The 19,588-nt window shown below is 48.2% G+C and overlaps 1 protein-coding gene across 1 annotated transcript in view; it reads right to left on the bottom strand.

Moving 5' to 3' along the window:
- AP1S1 (adaptor related protein complex 1 subunit sigma 1) overlaps positions 1 to 17,054 on the bottom strand; it is a 51,341-nt gene extending 34,287 nt beyond the window's left edge. The window contains exon 1 of the mRNA XM_069767343.1: positions 16,922 to 17,054. Within this exon, the coding sequence (XP_069623444.1) occupies positions 16,922 to 16,924 (3 nt within the window). The 5' untranslated portion in view covers positions 16,925 to 17,054. The remainder of the gene's footprint in view (positions 1 to 16,921) is intronic.
- Positions 17,055 to 19,588: the final 2,534 nt, after the last annotated feature.

The raw sequence follows: 19,588 nt of genomic DNA, 5'->3' as shown, positions 1-19,588 counted from the left end.
TCTTTGTACGGTCCCCTCATATATTTATACATTAACATAAGATCACCCCTTAGCCTTCGTTTTTCCAAACTAAATAGCCCCAAGTGTAATAACCTATCTTGGTATTGCAGACCCCCCAGTCCTCTAATAACCTTGGTCGCTCTTCTCTGCACCCGCTCTAGTTCAGCTATGTCTTTCTTATACACCGGAGACCAGAACTGTGCACAGTATTCTAAGTGTGGTCAAACTAGTGACTTGTATAGAGGTAAAATTATGTTCTCCTCATGAGCATCTATGCCTCTTTTCATGCATCCCATTATTTTATTTGCCTTAGTAGCAGCTGCCTGACACTGGCCACTGAATATGAGTTTGTCATCCACCCATACACCCAGGTCTTTTTCATTGACGGTTTTGCCCAGAGTTTTAGAATTAAGCACATAATTATACATCTTATTACTTCTACCCAAGTGCATGACCTTACATTTATCCCCATTAAAGCTCATTTGCCATTTGTCAGCCCAAGCTTCTAGTTTACATAAATCATCCTGTAATATAAAATCGTCCTCCTCTGTATTAATTACCCTGCAGAGTTTAGGTGTCATCTGCAAATATTGAAATTCTACTCTGAATGCCCATACCGTATAATGGGCCCCCCATGGTGCTCCATACAGTACAGCAGTCCCCCACATGGCGCTCCATACCATATAATAGGCCCCACATGGCGCTCCATACCATATAATAGGCCCCACATGGCACTCCATACCGTATAATAGGCCCCACATGGCACTCCATACCGTATAATGGGCCACACATTGCGCTCCATACCATATAATAGGCCCCACATGGCGCTCCATACCATATAATAGGCCCCACATGGCGCCCCATACCATATAATAGGCCCCACATGGCGCTCCATACCATATAATAGGCCCCACATGGCGCTCCATACCATATAATAGGCCCCACATGGCGCTCCATACCGTATAATGGCCCCATGGTGCTCTATACAGAATAATGTGGGGTATCATTCTATGTTCATCTTTTTACTGATTTTAGTAGTGTTGTCTTGTTGATCTGTATCATTAGCATCTAATCGTCCAATGTGACAACAAAGCATTTAATCTTAATTGTGTATTTTTAGTAGGTTAATAAACAGACTAATGTTCGTATGAGCCTGGTTATTGACTTTTGATTTGATATTAGGGGTAACTCATTGTACTACCATCTTTGTGAGACAGGAACAAAGTAATTGAACAATAGATGTTTTTTAATATGTTGATTACACATTGTACCAGATCGACTAGTTTGTTGACCTGCAAAACAGAAAAGGACAAACTAGGCCGACCGATTAAATACTCATTCCACCTCCCCCGACCTGTGGATGATGACATGAAACACAAATGTGGGTATAAAAGAGGGATTTTCTATCCTTCTGATGAGAGAGACAAGCAAGAAAGATTCTTGGTGAGATGCGGATGCTAAGGCCAGCACCCCAGAGATACTTGGAGAAACCCGGATTGCCCTGGAAGTACTGCTGGAGGATTCTATACATTGATGTATCTGGAACCGCACTGCCATATCGATCTCTAAGAGTAGGATTGTGGCATCTCCCGGGCATTTATCCCGTTACTGGACTGTATCTGTGTTCCTGGACTATTTTATCCTCTGTGTGGTGGATTGTTTTATGGACCTTTCGTTTTGCATGGAATAAAGGTTCTTGGGTCTTTTCACTCATCTCTCACTCTGTTGCGATACCGGACTATGACCCAGTGACAACTGGTGGCAGAAGTGGGATCAACAGAATGCAACCTAATGGAGAACCACCCTCAGAGTGAATACAGAAACTGGACCGTATCTAGTCTACAGGAGAGAGACAAAGATCTGGGACTGAACTACCAGGGACTGACTAATGAGTTCTTAATTCATCTACTGGTGGGTGCTAACAAGGCCACCTCCTCCCAGATGTCTAACAGACAAGCACTGGAAACAGGGATCCCCACCCCAAAAAACCAGTGGTTGGTACGGTACAAAGAAGAGATGGCGACTCTGGGCCCAGGCATCTCTCAGGAGGAGAAGGAGGAGGTTGCTCTCCGAGCACAGCGGAGACCAGAAGTAATGGAGACTGAAAGAGGGAGTAATGTGATTTGGAGTGTAAACGCAATGATCTGGGAGCCTGTATGGATCACCTGGACAGACTTCAAGCCATTTGATGCTTCTCGAGATGTGGAGGGGTTCTTCAGGGACTCTGAGCATCAGTGTGCGGTGATGGAGGTGCCCCACTCTGGCTGGATGTATTTGTTAGTAGGACTCTTGACCTGGAGAGTGGTGGAGCCTTACCGAACCATTGACTCACAGCAGAACCGTGATTATAGGATTGTAAAACGGACTATGCCATACTATCATGCTATCACCCCAGACTCATACAGGGCATAGTTTCGAGACCTTCCATGCACCATGGGGGGGGGGGGGAGGGGGAGGGGGATTGTTTAGGATGTATGCCCATAATATCTCCCAGGCATGTCAGAGTTGGCTGGAAGTGGAAAACGCCTTCACTGTGGAAGACGTTATACAGGCGTTCCTTGTAAAAGAATTTCTTACCAAGTGCCCCGCAGAATTACGGGAATGGGTCCGAGAGCGCACACCGTGCACCGTGGATAGAGCTGCAGCCCTGGCCGATGAGGTCCTTACTATCCGATCGCAATGGAGGAGACTTGTGGACAATAAAACACAGCCTGCTCCTGCGTTCTGGCTCCCTCTGGTTATATCTGCCCCTCCACTCAGCCGCACGCCGATTACGACCACGCCTCACAAATACAGACCCCAAAGTTACAACCATGACCTGTGGGGAATCACAGAGAGGAGATGTTATGGGTGCCGGCAACCTAGGCATCTGCAATCCAGCTGTCCCTCAGGGACTTGGAGGGAGCTCATGCACCCTCACCTCGTCTGGTGACCTTAGTGCACTCCATCCCATCTAAGAAAGTTACAGTGTCATCTTGTGGGAGCAGTTACCCAACTACAGGCCCTTCAAGCACCACAACACCTGGACTTCACCGGGGGGCAACCACCACGACCCCCATCAGAGTTGGTACGCAATCCATCCCCTACTACTACACTAGAAGAGTCCTTAGATAGAGAGGAGTTTAGAAGAGAAACAGAGGGTGGCACTAACTTGGCAGCCCTGAAGCTAAGGGCAGAAACTGGGCATGTGGGAGATAATGGGGAAAGCTTCACAGGAGAAGAGGGATTGTTTTATTGTGTAACAAAGGTCAGTGACAAAAGCATCCCTGAAGCGGCAACTAATTGTCCCTCAGAAGTACAGGGCACGGCTACTCCAACTGGCCCATGATATTCCCTTGGTTGGGCATCAAGAAAGGAAAAGGATTGATAAGAAACTCACCCAAAGATTTTACTGGCCTGGCTTCTAGCAGTTGGTAGCCCACTACTGCCGCACCTGTGATGTGTGCTAGTAAATGCGACATCCAGGAGCTCGACATAAGGTATCCCTGCCCATAATTGAAAAATCATTTCGACGTGTAGCTGTGGACATCAGAGGACCGCTGAATCAACACAGCTGGTCAGGGAAAAAAAATACATCCCGACAGTGGTGGACTATGCCACTCGGTGTCCTGAAGCCGAGGCCTTGTCCACTATTACAGCAGTAAACCCAGCTAAGGCTCTTGTTACGTTTACCCTGGTAGGGCTCCCCAGTGAAATATCGGATCAAGGGACTCCGTTCATGTCAGACCTGGTCCAGTCCATCTGGCATAACTGTGGTATTTGAGCCATTCGCACCACCCCATACCACCTGCAGACCAACGGACTATGTGAACGCTCTAATGGAACCTTAAAAAAATATGCCGAGGGCTTTTGCGGACTTTGATAAGGATTGGGAAAAATACCGGCCACAGCTCCTCTTCCCCAAGAGTCCTCAGGGTTCTCTCCCTTCCAACTTGTTTGGCCGGAAGGTGCATCTGCCTCTCGCTCTTCTGAAGGAACACTGGGAGGGAGATATCTCAGACACTGGAACGCCCATCATTCCCTCGGTCCTAGAAATCCAAGACTGTCTTGCCCAGCTAGCTACCTTGGCTAAAGAACACCAGTGAATGGACCAGTCCAGACAAAAGTGGGTGCCGACAGAAGGCCTTCCACACCAACATGCTGAAAACATATCACAACAGATCTCTGCATGTTCTAGCCAGCTGTCACTGCCCTAGTGATACCTCCAAGGACAAGTATGTCCCTGATCTTCTCCAGGTTGCTCAAGCAGGAGGATCCCCGGGAACAAGTGTGCCTGGGCTCCCATTTATCGGATATACAAAAGGACGATATTTTCTCTGTACCGAGACTGAGGGATTCTACTTTTTTCTCCAAGCTGGGGTGGACTACTCTCATCAACCACCATGTGGAAACCTCTGGACAACGCCCCATGCAACAGGCTGCCCATCAGATTCCAGAAGCTAATCAAGGCATGATAAATGAACAAACTGGAGACAAAACAACTAGGGGTTATTCAGCCATTTCTCACAGCTCCTGGGCCCCTCCTGTTGTCCTGGACCTCAAGAAGGATGGTACAACTCGGTTCTGAGTTTATTACCGGAAATTAAACGATGCCACCAATAGTGTCGCTTACCCCATGTCCAGGAGTGATGATCTACTGGATCGGCTAGCCAGTGCCCAATTTGCAGCCACGTTAGACTTGAGGAAGGGGTACTGGCAGATACCCTTAACGGGGGACGCACAGGAGAGTTTGAACTTCATTACTCCATTTGAGCTTTTTAAATTCCTGGGAATGCCCTTCGGAATGAAAAATGCCCCCGCTACTTTCCAGAGACTGGTAGATCGACTGTTAGAACAGTGTCATGACTTTGCCTGTGCTTACTTGGATGACTTTGCCATTTTCAGCACAAATCGGGAGGAACATGTTACACATCTGGGCACAGTCAAATACCATATCCTGACTGCAGTACTGACAATTTGCCCTGATAAATGCCAGTTGGGGATGGCTGAGGTACAGTACCTCCGGCATAGAGTATGGGGTGATACCAAGGCATGAGTCAGCCAACGTGGAATTTTATTAGCAACTGATGTAGACCCCAGACTAAAAAGCAGGTACTTACTTTTTTGGGAACTGCTGGCTCCTATCGAAAATTTGTTTCTAATTTCAGCACCTTGGCCAAGCCTCTAACTGACCTGGGTTTCACATGCACCCATTCAGATGGAGACGTTTATTCTCAGCGAGGAAGGCAAGCGTAGGACCTGGTATAAGAGAGATGCCGTAAAGAGGCTACGAGGTACACATAAAATTGGCCATTTTTATGCCCTAAAAGCTCTCATTTTTCATATTTCTAGTGCAGTAATGCAGTTCAAATTTCGTGTTTTCAAGTTTGCATGTTTTAGCGCTGCAGTGTGCTGCCTTATTTACTTAACTATATACGAGTTGGCGACTCTGGGTTCAGCACCTGTTCACACTGAGTCTATGTTTGGATGTGCAGGTCAGGTTTTTGAAATGTATTCTCTAATTGACCTAACCCACAAGAACATGCCTACAAATAAGACGTGGACACCTGCATGAGAGGATGCCTTTTCAGCAATAAAGACCGCCCTCATCACTGCTCCTGTCTTGGTCGCCCCCAAATATGAGAGCAGGATTCTCGTGCAGACAGCTGCAACCACCTTCTCGATTGGGGCAGTTCTTAGCTTGGTGAACATCCTTGTTGCTTTTGACCAGTCAAACTACTGGATCGGGAAGTTGCCTGTGTAGCCATTGAAAATGAGTGCCTTGCCATTGTATGGGCACTAAATAAAATTGTGGTCATATTTGTATGACAGAGACTTTACAATTGTGATAGACCACAAGACGCTTACATGGGGACAACGGACGATTGCTGCGGTCGAGGTTGTCCTTACAACCCTACAGCTTCTCCAGAAAATACAAACTGGGAAGCCAAACCAGAAAACTGATGAACTGTCCCAACAAAAACAGCCATAGACTCCCTCAGGCCGACCTACATATACCACTGTGCAAGGAACAATCAACAGTTGAGCAATGTGGACTAAAGTGAGGTGGCCAGAGGTTTGTGTAGACCTCATGGCGTGCTCAATTAAAAGGGAGGAGAGGTTGTGATGGTGTGGGATATCTTTCTAAGTTCTTATTTTTACTGATTTTAGGAGTGTTCTCTTGTTGCTCTGTATCATTCTGTGTATCCCCTCTAATGTGACGACAGCATTTAATCTTCATTATCCAGAGGTCTATTTTCAGTAGGTCAAGAAACAGACTATTGTTTGAATGAGCCTTTTGACTTGCTATTAACGGTAATTCGTTGCACTACCATCTTTGTAACACAGGAACATAGGGTAATTGAACAATAGATGTATGTTAATATGTTGACTACACATTGCACCAGGTCAGCTAGTTTGTTGACTTATGCCTATCCATTAAGCACTCAAACAATGAGAGTTAAACTCATCCCACCACCCCCAACCTGTGGATAAAGACCTGAAACACAAAGTTTGGTTTAACCCCTTCACCCCGAAGCCTGTTTTCAACTTCCTGGCCAGGCCATATGTTTTCAATTCTGACCAGTGTCACTTTATGAGGTCATAACTCTGAAACGCTTCAACGGATCCTGGTGATTCTGAGACTGTTTTCTCGTGACATATTGTACTTCATGATAGTGGTAAAATTTCTTCGATTTGACTTGCGTTTATTTGTGAAAAAAACTGAAATTTGGCGAAAATTTTGCAATTTTTAAACATTTAGTTTTTAGATTAGAGAGTCATATCATACAAAATAGTTAATAAATAACATTACCCATATGTCTGATTTACATCAGCACAATTTTGGAAACAATTTTTTTTGTTAGGGAGTTATAAGGGTTAAAAGTTGACCAGCGATTTCTCATTTTTACAACAAAATTTGCAAAACCATTTTTTTTTTAGGGACCACCTCACATTTGAAGTGACTTTGAGGGGTCTATATGACAGAAAATGCCCAAAACTGACACCATCCTAAAAACTGCACCCCTCAAGGTGCTCAAAACCACATTCAAGAAGTTTATTAACCCTTCAGGTGCTTCACAGGAATTTTTGGAAGGTTTAAAAAAAAAAAATAGAACATTTAACTTTTTTTTCACAAATTTTTTGCTTCAGATCCAATTTGTTTTATTTTACCAAGGGTAACAGGAGAAATTGTTGTACAATTTGTCCTGAGTATGCCGATACCCCATATGTGGGGGTAAACCACTGTTTGGGCGCATGGCAGAGCTCGGAAAGGAAGGAGCGCCATTTGACTTTTCAATGGAAAATTTGCTGGAATTGAGATCGGACACTATGTCGCGTTTGGAGAGCCACTGATGTGCCTAAGGCTGTGTGCACACGTTGCTGATTTTTCGTGGTTTTTTCACGATAAAAACGCTATAAAACTGCAAAAAAAAAAAAAAGCATACAATATGCATCCCATCATTTAGAATGAATTCCGCATGTTTTGTGCGGTAAAAAACGCAGCATGTTCATTAATTTTGCGGTCTTTTTGTGGATTTCCTACTATAAAATGCATTGGGAAATGTCTGGAAAAAAACGCATCAAAAAAGCGCAAAAAACGCATGCAGATTTCTTGCAGAAAATTTCAGGTTTTTCTCAGGAATTTTCTGCAAGAAATCCTGAACGTGTGCACATAGCCTAAACATTGAAACCCCCCACAAGTGACACCGTTTTGGTAAGTAGACCCCCTAAGGAACTTATCTAGATGTGTGGTGAGCACTTTGAACCTCCAAGTGCTTCACAGAAGTTTATAATGTAGAGCCGTAAAAAAAAAAAAAAAATCATTTTTTTCACAAAAAATGATCTTTTTTCACCCGAAAGTTTTTTTTCCTTAAGGGTAACAGGAGAAATTGGACCCCAAAAGTTGTTGACCAATTTGTCCTGTGTACGCTGATACCCCATATGTGGAGGGGAACCACCGTTTGTGCGCATAGGAGGGCTCGGAAGGGAAGGAGCGTCGTTTGGAATGCAGACTTAGATGGAATGGTCTGCAGGCGTCACGTTGTGTTTACAGAGCCCCTAATGTACCTAAACAGTAGAAACCCCCCACAAGTGACCCCCATATTGGAAACTAGACCCCCCCAAGGAACTTATCTAGATGTGTTGTGAGAACTTTGAACCCCCAAGTGTTTCACTACAGTTTATAACGCAGAGCCGTGAAAATAAAAAATATTTTTGTTTCGACGAAAATTATATTTCAGCCCCAAAATTTTTATTTTCCCAAAGGTAACAGGAGAAATTGGACCCCAAAAGTCGTTGTCCAATTTGTCCTGAGTACGCTGATACCCCATATGTGGGGGGAACCACTGTTTGGGCGCATGGGAGAGCTCGGAAGGGAAGGAGCACCATTTGGAATGCAGACGGAATGGTCTGCAGGCCTCACGTTGTGTTTGCAGAGCCCCTAATGTACCTAAACAGTAGAAACCCCCCCACAAGTGACCCCATATTGGAAACTAGACCCCCAAAGAACTTATCTAGATGTGTTGTGAAAACTTTGAGCCCCCAAGTGTTTCACTATAGTTTATAATGCAGAGCCGTGAAAATAAAAAAATCTTTTTTTTCCACAAAAATTATTTTTTAGCCCCTGATTTTGTATTTTCCCAAGGGTAACAAGAGAAATTGGACCCCAAAAGTTGTTGTCCAATTTATCCTGAGTACGCTGATACCCCATATGTTGGGGTAAACCCCTGTTTGGGCACACAGGAGAGCTCGGAAGGGAAGGAGCACTGTTTTACTTTTTCAACGCAGAATTGGCTGGAATTGAGATCGGACGCCATGTCGCGTTTGGAGAGCCCCTGATGTGCCAAACAGTGGAAACCCCCCAATTATAAATGAAACCCTAATCCAAACACACCCCTAACCCTAATTCCAACGGTAACCCTAAACACACCCCTAACCCTAATCCCAACCTTAACCCCAACCATAAACATAATCCAAACCCTAAGGCCGGGGTCACACTAGACCGTAATACGGACGAGTGCAGTGCGCTAAAAAAATCGCATAGCACTCGTCCCAATGTTAATCAGTGGGGCAGCTCCCATCATCCGATATTTTCTCGGCCGTATTCAGGATCCGAGTGAAATCGCAGCATGCTGCGATTGTCAGCGTATCTCGGCCGAGAATCGCCAATGAAAGTCTATGGGGTGAGAAAAAAATAGCACAGCACACGGACCATCAGTGTGACTTGCGAGAAATTCTCAGGCATTGGGCAGGTGACAGGAAAGGCTCAGCCATTATTTGCTCATTTTGCAAGTGTGTGAGAAAATCTCACCATACGGATGTCACACGGATGTCACACGGATCATTTGATGCGAGAAAATCGCATCCTCGCACTGCACACGGATCACTGTTTTGGTAACATTTGTGCGATTCTCGTCCGTCAAAAATGGACCGTTTTTTTATACGTTGTGTGTGTCCCCGGCCTGACCCTAACTTTAGCCCCAACCCTAATGGGAAAATGGAAATAAAAACTTTTTAAATTTTCCCTAACTAAGGCTCCTTTCACACTAGCGTCGGAATCTCCCCGTCGCAATGCGTCGGCGAGAGATTCCGACGCTAGCGTTTGCTGCATTGCACAATGGGTGCAGCGGATGCATTTTTCTGGCGCATCCGCTGCCCCATTGTAAGGTGCGGGGAGGTGGGGGCGGAGTTCCGGCCGCGCATGCGCGGTCGGAAAAAGCAGTCCGTCAGGAGAAAAAAACGTTACATGTAGCGTTTTTTTTTTCTCCCGACAGTCCGCAGAAGCACGACGCATCCGTCGCTCGACGGATGCGACGTGTGGCAATCCGTCGTCAATGCATGGCTATGGGGAAAAAACGCATCCTGCAAGCACTTTTGCAGGATGCGTTTTTTTCTGCAAAACGACGCATTGTGACGGATTGCAGTTAACGCTAGTGTGAAAGTAGCCTAAGGGGGTGATGAAGGGGGGTGTGATTTACTTTTATAGCGGGTTTTTTAGCGGATTTTTATGATTGGCAGCCGTCAAACACTAAAAGACGCTTTTTATTGCAAAAAATAGTTTTTTGCATCACCACATTTTGAGAGCTATAATTTTTCCATATTTTGGTCCACAGAGTCATGTGAGGTCTTGTTTTTTGCGGGACAAGTTGACGTTTTTATTGGAACCATTATCCGGCACGTGACATTTTTTGATCGCTTTTTATTCCGATTTTTGAGAGGCAGAATGAACAAAAACCAGCAATTCCTCAATTTCTTTTGGGGGAGGCGTTTATACCGTTCCGCGTTTGGTAAAATTGATAAAGCCGTTTTATTCTTCGGGTCAGTACGATTACAGCGACACCTCATTTATATCATTTTTTTTAATGTTTTGGCGCTTTTACACAATAAGAACTATTTTATAGAAAAAATAATTGTTTTTGCATCGCTTTATTCTGAGAGCTGTGTAACTTTTTTTTATTTTTCTGCTGATGATGCTGTATGGCGGCTTTTTTTTGAGGGACAAGATGATGTTTTCAGCGGTACCATGGTTATTTATATCTGTCTTTTTGATAACATTTTATTGCACTTTTTGTTCGGCGGTATGATGATAGAGCGTTGTTTTATGCCTCGTTTTTTATTTTATTTTTTTTGCGGGGGTTCACTGAAGGGGTTAATTAGTGGGACAGTTTTATAGAGCGGGTCATTACGAACGCGGCGATGCCAAATATGCGTACTTTTATTTATTTTTTTTATTTACATAAATAGATTTATTGGAAAATATTTTTTTTTTCTTTATTTGTTTTTTTGTTTGTTTTTTATAAATTCTATTTTTTTTTTTTACTTTATAACATTGTCCCAGGGTGGGACATCACTATATTTCATCAGATCGCTGATCTGACTCTTTGCATAGCACTTTATAGATCAGCGATCTGACAGGCAGTGCAGGAGGCTTTCTGGCGCCTGTTGTCAGCAGGCGCTGGGAAGCCACCTCACTTCAGGATCCGGAAGGAGCCGCGCGGCCATCTTGGATCCGGGGACTCCTTCCAGAACACCGGAACAACGCGATCACATCCGTTTATCGCTGGAACCATCGCTTGGCGCTTTTTCGCTCGACAGAAAAAAAAACGTTCCTATGGATGTTTTCTCCGTCCGCCGGAAAACTAATTTTAGACGGATCCAGCAAAAAACAGATGAAATGTGAGGCCATCAGGCGCAATTCGGCAAAATACAACTCTAGGAGAAAAATACGGATCTGGTGGAAAAAATTAACCGATCCGTTTTTGTAAAAACTCGTCAGATTGTGCCTGTCGGCAAAAACCTGATGTGTGAAAGTAGCCTAAGCAGAGGATTGTGACTCATCTCCCGGCTATTATCCCATCACTGGCCTGAATCCGTGTTCCTGGACTATTCTATCCTCCGTGTGGTGGATTGTTACCCTCCGTGTGGTGGATTGTTACCCTCCGTGTGGTGGATTGTTACCCTCCGTGTGGTGGATTGTTACCCTCCGTGTGGTGGATTGTTACCCTCCGTGTGGTGGATTGTTACCCTCCGTGTGGTGGATTGTTACCCTCCGTGTGGTGGATTGTTACCCTCCGTGTGGTGGATTGTTACCCTCCGTGTGGTGGATTGTTACCCTCCGTGTGGTGGATTGTTACCCTCCGTGTGGTGGAATGTTTATGGACCTTTCGGTTTGAATGGAATAAAGGTTCTTGGGATGGTTCACTCATCTCTCGCTCTGTTGACTGTGTGATACCGGAGTAGGACCCAGTGACACAGGTTCTACACTGCATTATGGGGGGTCTACACTGCATTATGGGGGGTCTACACTGCATTATGGGGGGTCTACACTGTATTATGGGGGTCCACAGCGTGTTACAGGGTCTACACTGCATTACAGGGTCAGTTCTGGTATACAGGATCTAACCCATTATGGGGAGAGCACTGTATCATGGAGTCTGTACGGAGTTAAAAGGTCCAAATTGTATTACGGGGGTCTTCACTCTATTATGGAGGTCCACGCTGTGTTAGGCTATGTTCACACGTTGCATTTTTGCTGCTTTTTTCCCCCAGGCTAAACCAGATTTTGCGGAGTTTTTGCTGCGCCTTTGTTGTATCTTGTGCATGCTGATGGGGGTCCACGCTGTATGATGCCGGTGTACACTGTATTATGGGGGTCCGCGCTGTATGATGCCAGTATACACTGTATGATGGGGGTCCGCGCTGTATGATGCCGGAATACACTGTATTATGGGGGTCCGCACACGTCAGTAGTCTGGTGTACACTGTATTATGGGGGTCCGCGCTGTATGATGCTGCTGTACACAGTATTATGGGGTCCGCGCTGTATGATGCCGCTGTACACTATTATGGGGGTCTGCGCTGTATGATGCCAGTATACACTGTATATTGGGGGTCTGCGCTGTATGATACCAGTATACACTGTATTATGGGGTCCGCGCTGTATGATGCCAGTATACACTGTATTATGGGGGTCCGCGCTGTATGATGCCAGTATACACTGTATTATGGGGGTCCGCGCTGTATGATACCGGTATACACTGTATTATGGGGGTCCGCGCTGTATGATACCGGTATACACTGTATTATGGGGGTCCGCGCTGTATGATGCCAGTATACACTGTATATTGGGGGTCTGCGCTGTATGATACCAGTATACACTGTATTATGGGGTCCGCGCTGTATGATGCCAGTATACACTGTATTATGGGGGTCCGCGCTGTATGATGCCAGTATACACTGTATGATGGGGGTCCGCGCTGTATGATGCCAGTATACACTGTATTATGGGGGTCCGCGCTGTATGATGCTGCTGTACACTGTATTATGGGGGTCCGCACTGTATGATACCAGTATACACTTTTATGGGGGTCCGCGCTGTATGATGCCGGTATACACTGTATTATGGGGGTCCACGCTGTATGATGCCGGTATACACTGTATTATGGGGGTCCGCGCTGTATGATACCGGTATACACTGTATTATGGGGGTCCGCGCTGTATGATACCGGTATACACTGTATTATGGGGGTCCGCGCTGTATGATACCGGTATACACTGTATTATGGGGGTCCGCGCTGTATGATACCGGTATACACTGTATTATGGGGGTCCGCGCTGTATGATGCCGGTGTACACTGTATTATGGGGGTCCGCGCTGTATGATGCCGGTGTACACTGTATTATGGGGGTCCGCGCTGTATGATGCCGGTGTACACTGTATTATGGGGGTCCGCGCTGTATGATACCAGTATACACTTTTATGGGGGTCCGCGCTGTATGATGCCGGTATACACTGTATTATGGGGGTCCGCGCTGTATGATACCGGTATACACTGTATTATGGGGGTCTGCGCTGTATGATACCAGTATACACTGTATTATGGGGTCCGCGCTGTATGATGCCAGTATACACTGTATGATGGGGGTCCGCGCTGTATGATGCCAGTATACACTGTATTATGGGGGTCCGCGCTGTATGATGCTGCTGTACACTGTATTATGGGGGTCCGCACTGTATGATACCAGTATACACTTTTATGGGGGTCCGCGCTGTATGATGCCGGTATACACTGTATTATGGGGGTCCGCGCTGTATGATACCGGTATACACTGTATTATGGGGGTCCGCGCTGTATGATACCGGTATACACTGTATTATGGGGGTCCGCGCTGTATGATACCGGTATACACTGTATTATGGGGGTCCGCGCTGTATGATGCCGGTGTACACTGTATTATGGGGGTCCGCGCTGTATGATGCCGGTGTACACTGTATTATGGGGGTCCGCGCTGTATGATGCCGGTGTACACTGTATTATGGGGGTCCGCGCTGTATGATGCCGGTGTACACTGTATTATGGGGGTCCGCGCTGTATGATGCCGGTGTACACTGTATTATGGGGGTCCGCGCTGTATGATGCCGGTGTACACTGTATTATGGGGGTCCGCACTGTATGATACCAGTATACACTTTTATGGGGGTCCGCGCTGTATGATGCCGGTATACACTGTATTATGGGGGTCCGCGCTGTATGATACCGGTATACACTGTATTATGGGGGTCTGCGCTGTATGATACCAGTATACACTGTATTATGGGGTCCGCGCTGTATGATGCCAGTATACACTGTATGATGGGGGTCCGCGCTGTATGATGCCAGTATACACTGTATTATGGGGGTCCGCGCTGTATGATGCTGCTGTACACTGTATTATGGGGGTCCGCACTGTATGATACCAGTATACACTTTTATGGGGGTCCGTGCTGTATGATGCCGGTATACACTGTATTATGGGGGTCCGCGCTGTATGATACCGGTATACACTGTATTATGGGGGTCCGCGCTGTATGATACCGGTATACACTGTATTATGGGGGTCCGCGCTGTATGATACCGGTATACACTGTATTATGGGGGTCCGCGCTGTATGATACCAGTATACACTGTATTATGGGGGTCCATGCTGTATGATGCTGCTGTACACTGTATTATGGGGGTCCGCGCTGTATGATGTCGGTATACACTATTATGGGGGTCCGCGCTGTATGATGCCGGTGTACACTGTATTATGGGGGTCCGCGCTGTATGATGCCGGTGTACACTGTATTATGGGGGTCCATGCTGTATGATGCCGCTGTACACTGTATTATGGGGGTCCGCGCTGTATGATGTCGGTATACACTATTATGGGGGTCCGCGCTGTATGATGCCGGTGTACACTGTATTATGGGGGTCCATGCTGTATGATGCCGGTGTACACTGTATTATGGGGGTCCGCGCTGTATGATGCCGGTGTACACTGTATTATGGGGGTCCGCGCTGTATGATGCCGGTGTACACTGTATTATGGGGGTCCGCGCTGTATGATGCTGCTATACACTGTATTATGGGGGTCCGCGCTGTATGATGCCGGTGTACACTGTATTATGGGGGTCCGCGCTGTATGATGCCGGTGTACACTGTATTATGGGGGTCCGCGCTGTATGATGCCGGTGTACACTGTATTATGGGGGTCCGCGCTGTATGATGCCGGTGTACACTGTATTATGGGGGTCCGCGCTGTATGATGCCGGTGTACACTGTATTATGGGGGTCCGCGCTGTATGATACCGGTATACACTGTATTATGGGGGTCCGCGCTGTATGATGCCGGTGTACACTGTATTATGGGGGTCCGCGCTGTATGATGCCGGTGTACACTGTATTATGGGGGTCCACGCTGTATGATGCCGGTGTACACTGTATTATGGGGGTCCGCGCTGTATGATGCCGGTGTACACTGTATTATGGGGGTCCGCGCTGTATGATACCGGTATACACTGTATTATGGGGGTCCGCGCAGTATGATACCGGTATACACTGCATTATGGGGGTCCGCGCTGTATGATACCGGTATACACTGTATTATGGGGGTCCGCGCTGTATGATGTCGGTATACACTATTATGGGGGTCCGCGCTGTATGATGCCGGTGTACACTGTATTATGGGGGTCCGCGCTGTATGATGCCGGTGTACACTGTATTATGGGGGTCCGCGCTGTATGATGCCGGTGTACACTGTATTATGGGGGTCCGCGCTGTATGATGCCGGTGTACACTGTATTATGGGGGTCCGCGCTGTATGATGCCAGTATACACTGTATTATGGGGGTCCGTGCTGTATGATGTCGGTATACACTATTATGGGGGTCCGCGCTGTATGATGCCGGTGTACACTGTATTATGGGGGTCCGCGCTGTATGATGCCGGTATACACTGTATTATGGGGGTCCGCGCTGTATGATACCGGTATACACTGTATTATGGGGGTCCGTGCTGTATGATACCGGTGTACACTGTATTATGGGGGTCCGCGCTGTATGATGCCGGTGTACACTGTATTATGGGGGTCCGCGCTGTATGATGCCGGTGTACACTGTATTATGGGGGTCCGCGCTGTATGATGCCGGTGTACACTGTATTATGGGGGTCCGCGCTGTATGATACCGGTATACACTGTATTATGGGGGTCCGCGCTGTATGATACCGGTATACACTGTATTATGGGGGTCCGCGCTGTATGATGCCGCTATACACTGTATTATGGGGGTCCGCGCTGTATGATGCCGGTGTACACTGTATTATGGGGGTCCGCGCTGTATGATGCCGGTGTACACTGTATTATGGGGGTCCGCGCTGTATGATGCCGGTGTACACTGTATTATGGGGGTCCGCGCTGTATGATGCCGGTATACACTGTATTATGGGAGTCCGCGCTGTATGATGCCGGTGTACACTGTATTATGGGGGTCCGCGCTGTATGATGCCGGTGTACACTGTATTATGGGGGTCCGCGCTGTATGATGCCGGTGTACACTGTATTATGGGGGTCCGCGCTGTATGATGCCGGTGTACACTGTATTATGGGGGTCCGCGCTGTATGATGCCGGTGTACACTGTATTATGGGGGTCCGCGCTGTATGATGCCGGTGTACACTGTATTATGGGGGTCCGCGCTGTATGATGCCGGTGTACACTGTATTATGGGGGTCCGCGCTGTATGATGCCGGTGTACACTGTATTATGGGGGTCCGCGCTGTATGATGCCGGTGTACACTGTATTATGGGGGTCCGCGCTGTATGATGCCGGTGTACACTGTATTATGGGGGTCCGTGCTGTATGATGCCGGTGTACACTGTATTATGGGGGTCCGCGCTGTATGATGCCGGTGTACACTGTATTATGGGGGTCCGCACACGTCAGTAGTCCGGCATACGGGCACATGTGTTGGTGCATTGGTCATGTGATGCCGCTGTACATGGCAGCACAGGTGACTGTTACCTCACAGGAGGCCGCCACCTCAGCGCTGCCGCTCACACCTGTCACCTGCGCCCTCTCCTGTCACACACCTGAGTAATGGCGGCACAGCACCGGCCCGACCCCTTCCCCGCACTCTCACCATCTTGCTGCCTGTTCTGTGGACCGCCTCTCCCCGTGCTAAGGCCTCTTCTCAGGCCTCGGTCCCCGGCCTGCCGTGGTTCAGTGTCCGGACCCGGTGCCTCCTCCCCCCGGCCTCACCCCGGAGGGAGGGGAGGACTGGAAATACCAATACGCACGCGCGGCTACAGAATTGTCCAGTGCGCCTGCGCATTCGAGTTACGGAAGCCCGTGAGATTCAATTCATCCTGACTGAGCAGCGTTGACCGTTCTGGGGGGCGGAGTTTTATTTGCTACTTTAGTTTCCATAGAAACAGCTGGGATCTATCACCTCACCTGACATATTGTAGGTGGAGCTACAATGTGAAAATGTGGCATCGCCTATGGGGCGCCATTTTGTTGGTGGGAAAAGTTGTAGTTTTCATTATTTCTGCTTTTTCTGTCATAAATAATGTGTGATGGTACCTAGATAACAATCATGAGCTATAACTGTCAGGAAATGATAAGAAGGAGGAGTGCAGGTCATTGTTTGGAAACCTTGTATCTGTCACAGGCTGTACGGCAAAGCTCTTGTCTGCACTTAAGCTTTTTTGATGTTTTGTTTTGTAGTGTTATATGTTATATGCACGTCCGTTCACAGATAAAGGCCACGATATGCGGACGGAGCACAGTCTGGGTGGTAAATCATTGTCCACTGACGTCCTGGCAGTGTGTATGACTATACGTGGCCCTCTCTATCTCCGTGGCCCTCTCTATCTCCGTGGCCCTCTCTATCTCCGTGGCCCTCTCTATCTCCGTGGCCCTCTCTATCTCTGTGGCCCTCTCTATCTCCGTGGCCCTCTCTATCTCCGTGGCCCTCTCTATCTCCGTGGCCCTCCCTATCTCCGTGGCGCCCTCTATCTCCATAGCCCTCTCTATCTCCATGGCCCTCTCTATCTCCATGGCCCTCTCTATCTCCGTGGCCCTCTCTATCTCCATGGCCCTCTCTATCTCCGTGGCCCTCTCTATCTTCATGGCCTGCTCTATCTCCATGGCCCTCTCTATCTCCGTGGCCCTCTCTATCTCCATGGCCCTCTCTATCTCCGTGGCCCTCTCTATCTCCATGGCCCTCTCTATCTCCGTGGCCCTCTCTATCTCCGTGGCCCTCTCTATCTCCGTGGCCCTCTCTATCTTCATGGCCTGCTCTATCTCCATGGCCCTCTCTATCTCCGTGGCCCTCTCTATCTCCGTGGCCCTCTCTATCTCCGTGGCCCTCTCTATCTCCGTGGCCCTCTCTATCTCCATAGCCCTCTCTATCTCCATGGCCCTCTCTATCTCCGTGGCCCTCTCTATCTCCATAGCCCTCTCTATCTCCATAGCCCTCTCTATCTCCGTGGCCCTCTCTATCTCCATGGCCCTCTCTATCTCCATGGCCCTCTCTATCTCCATAGCCCTCTCTATCTCCGTGGCCCTCTCTATCTCCATAGCCCTCTCTATCTCCGTGGCCCTCTCTATCTCCATGGCCCTCTCTATCTCCGTGGCCCTCTCTATCTCCGTGGCCCGCTCTATCTCCGTGGCGCCCTCTATCTCCATAGCCCTCTCTATCTCCGTGGCCCTCTCTATCTCCATGGCCCTCTCTATCTCCGTGGCCCTCTCTATCTCCATGGCCCTCTCTATCTCCGTGGCCCTCTCTATCTCCATAGCCCTCTCTATCTCCATAGCCCTCTCTATCTCCGTGGCCCTCTCTATCTCCGTGGCCCTCTCTATCTCTGTGGCCCTCTCTATCTCCGTGGCCCTCTCTATCTCCATGGCCCTCTCTATCTCCGTGGCCCTCTCTATCTCCATGGCCCTCTCTATCTCCGTGGCCCTCTCTATCTCCATAGCCCTCTCTATCTCCATAGCCCTCTCTATCTCCGTGGCCCTCTCTATCTCCGTGGCCCTCTCTATCTCTGTGGCCCTCTCTATCTCCGTGGCCCTCTCTATCTCCATAGCCCTCTCTATCTCCATAGCCCTCTCTATCTCCGTGGCCCTCTCTATCTCCATGGCCCTCTCTATCTCTGTGGCCCTCTCTATCTCCGTGGCCCTTTCTATCTCCGTGGCCCTCTCTATCTCCGTGGACCTCTATCTTCATGGCCCGCTCTGTCTCCGTGGCCCTCTCTATCTCCGTGGCTCTCTCTATCTTCATGGCCCTCTCTATCTCCGTGGCCCTCTCTATCTCCATGACCCTCTCTATCTCCGTGGCCCTCTCTATCTTCATGGCCCTCTCTATCTCCATGGCCCTCTCTATCTCCATGACCCTCTCTATCTCCATGGCCCTCTCTATCTCCATGGCCCCCTCTATCTCCATGGCTCTCTCTATCTCCGTGGCCCTCTCTATCTCCATGGCCCTCTTTATCTCCGTGGCCCTCTCTATCTCCATAGCCCTCTCTATCTCCATAGCCCTCTCTATCTCCGTGGCCCTCTCTATCTCCATGGCCCTCTCTATCTCCGTGGCCCTTTCTATCTCCGTGGCCCTCTCTATCTCCGTGGACCTCTATCTTCATGGCCCGCTCTGTCTCCATGGCCCTCTCTTTCTCCGTGGCCCTCTCTATCTTCATGGCCCTCTCTATCTCGGTGGCCCTCTCTATCTCCATGACCCTCTCTATCTCCGTGGCCCTCTCTATCTTCATGGCCCTCTCTATCTCCGTGGCCTTCTCTATCTCCATGACCC

The sequence above is a fragment of the Ranitomeya imitator genome, chromosome 4 (assembly GCF_032444005.1).
Source record: "Ranitomeya imitator isolate aRanImi1 chromosome 4, aRanImi1.pri, whole genome shotgun sequence".
Lineage (NCBI taxonomy): Eukaryota > Metazoa > Chordata > Amphibia > Anura > Dendrobatidae > Ranitomeya > Ranitomeya imitator.
The sequence above is the reverse complement of the archived record's forward strand: the minus strand, read 5'-3'. Positions and strand labels throughout refer to the sequence as shown.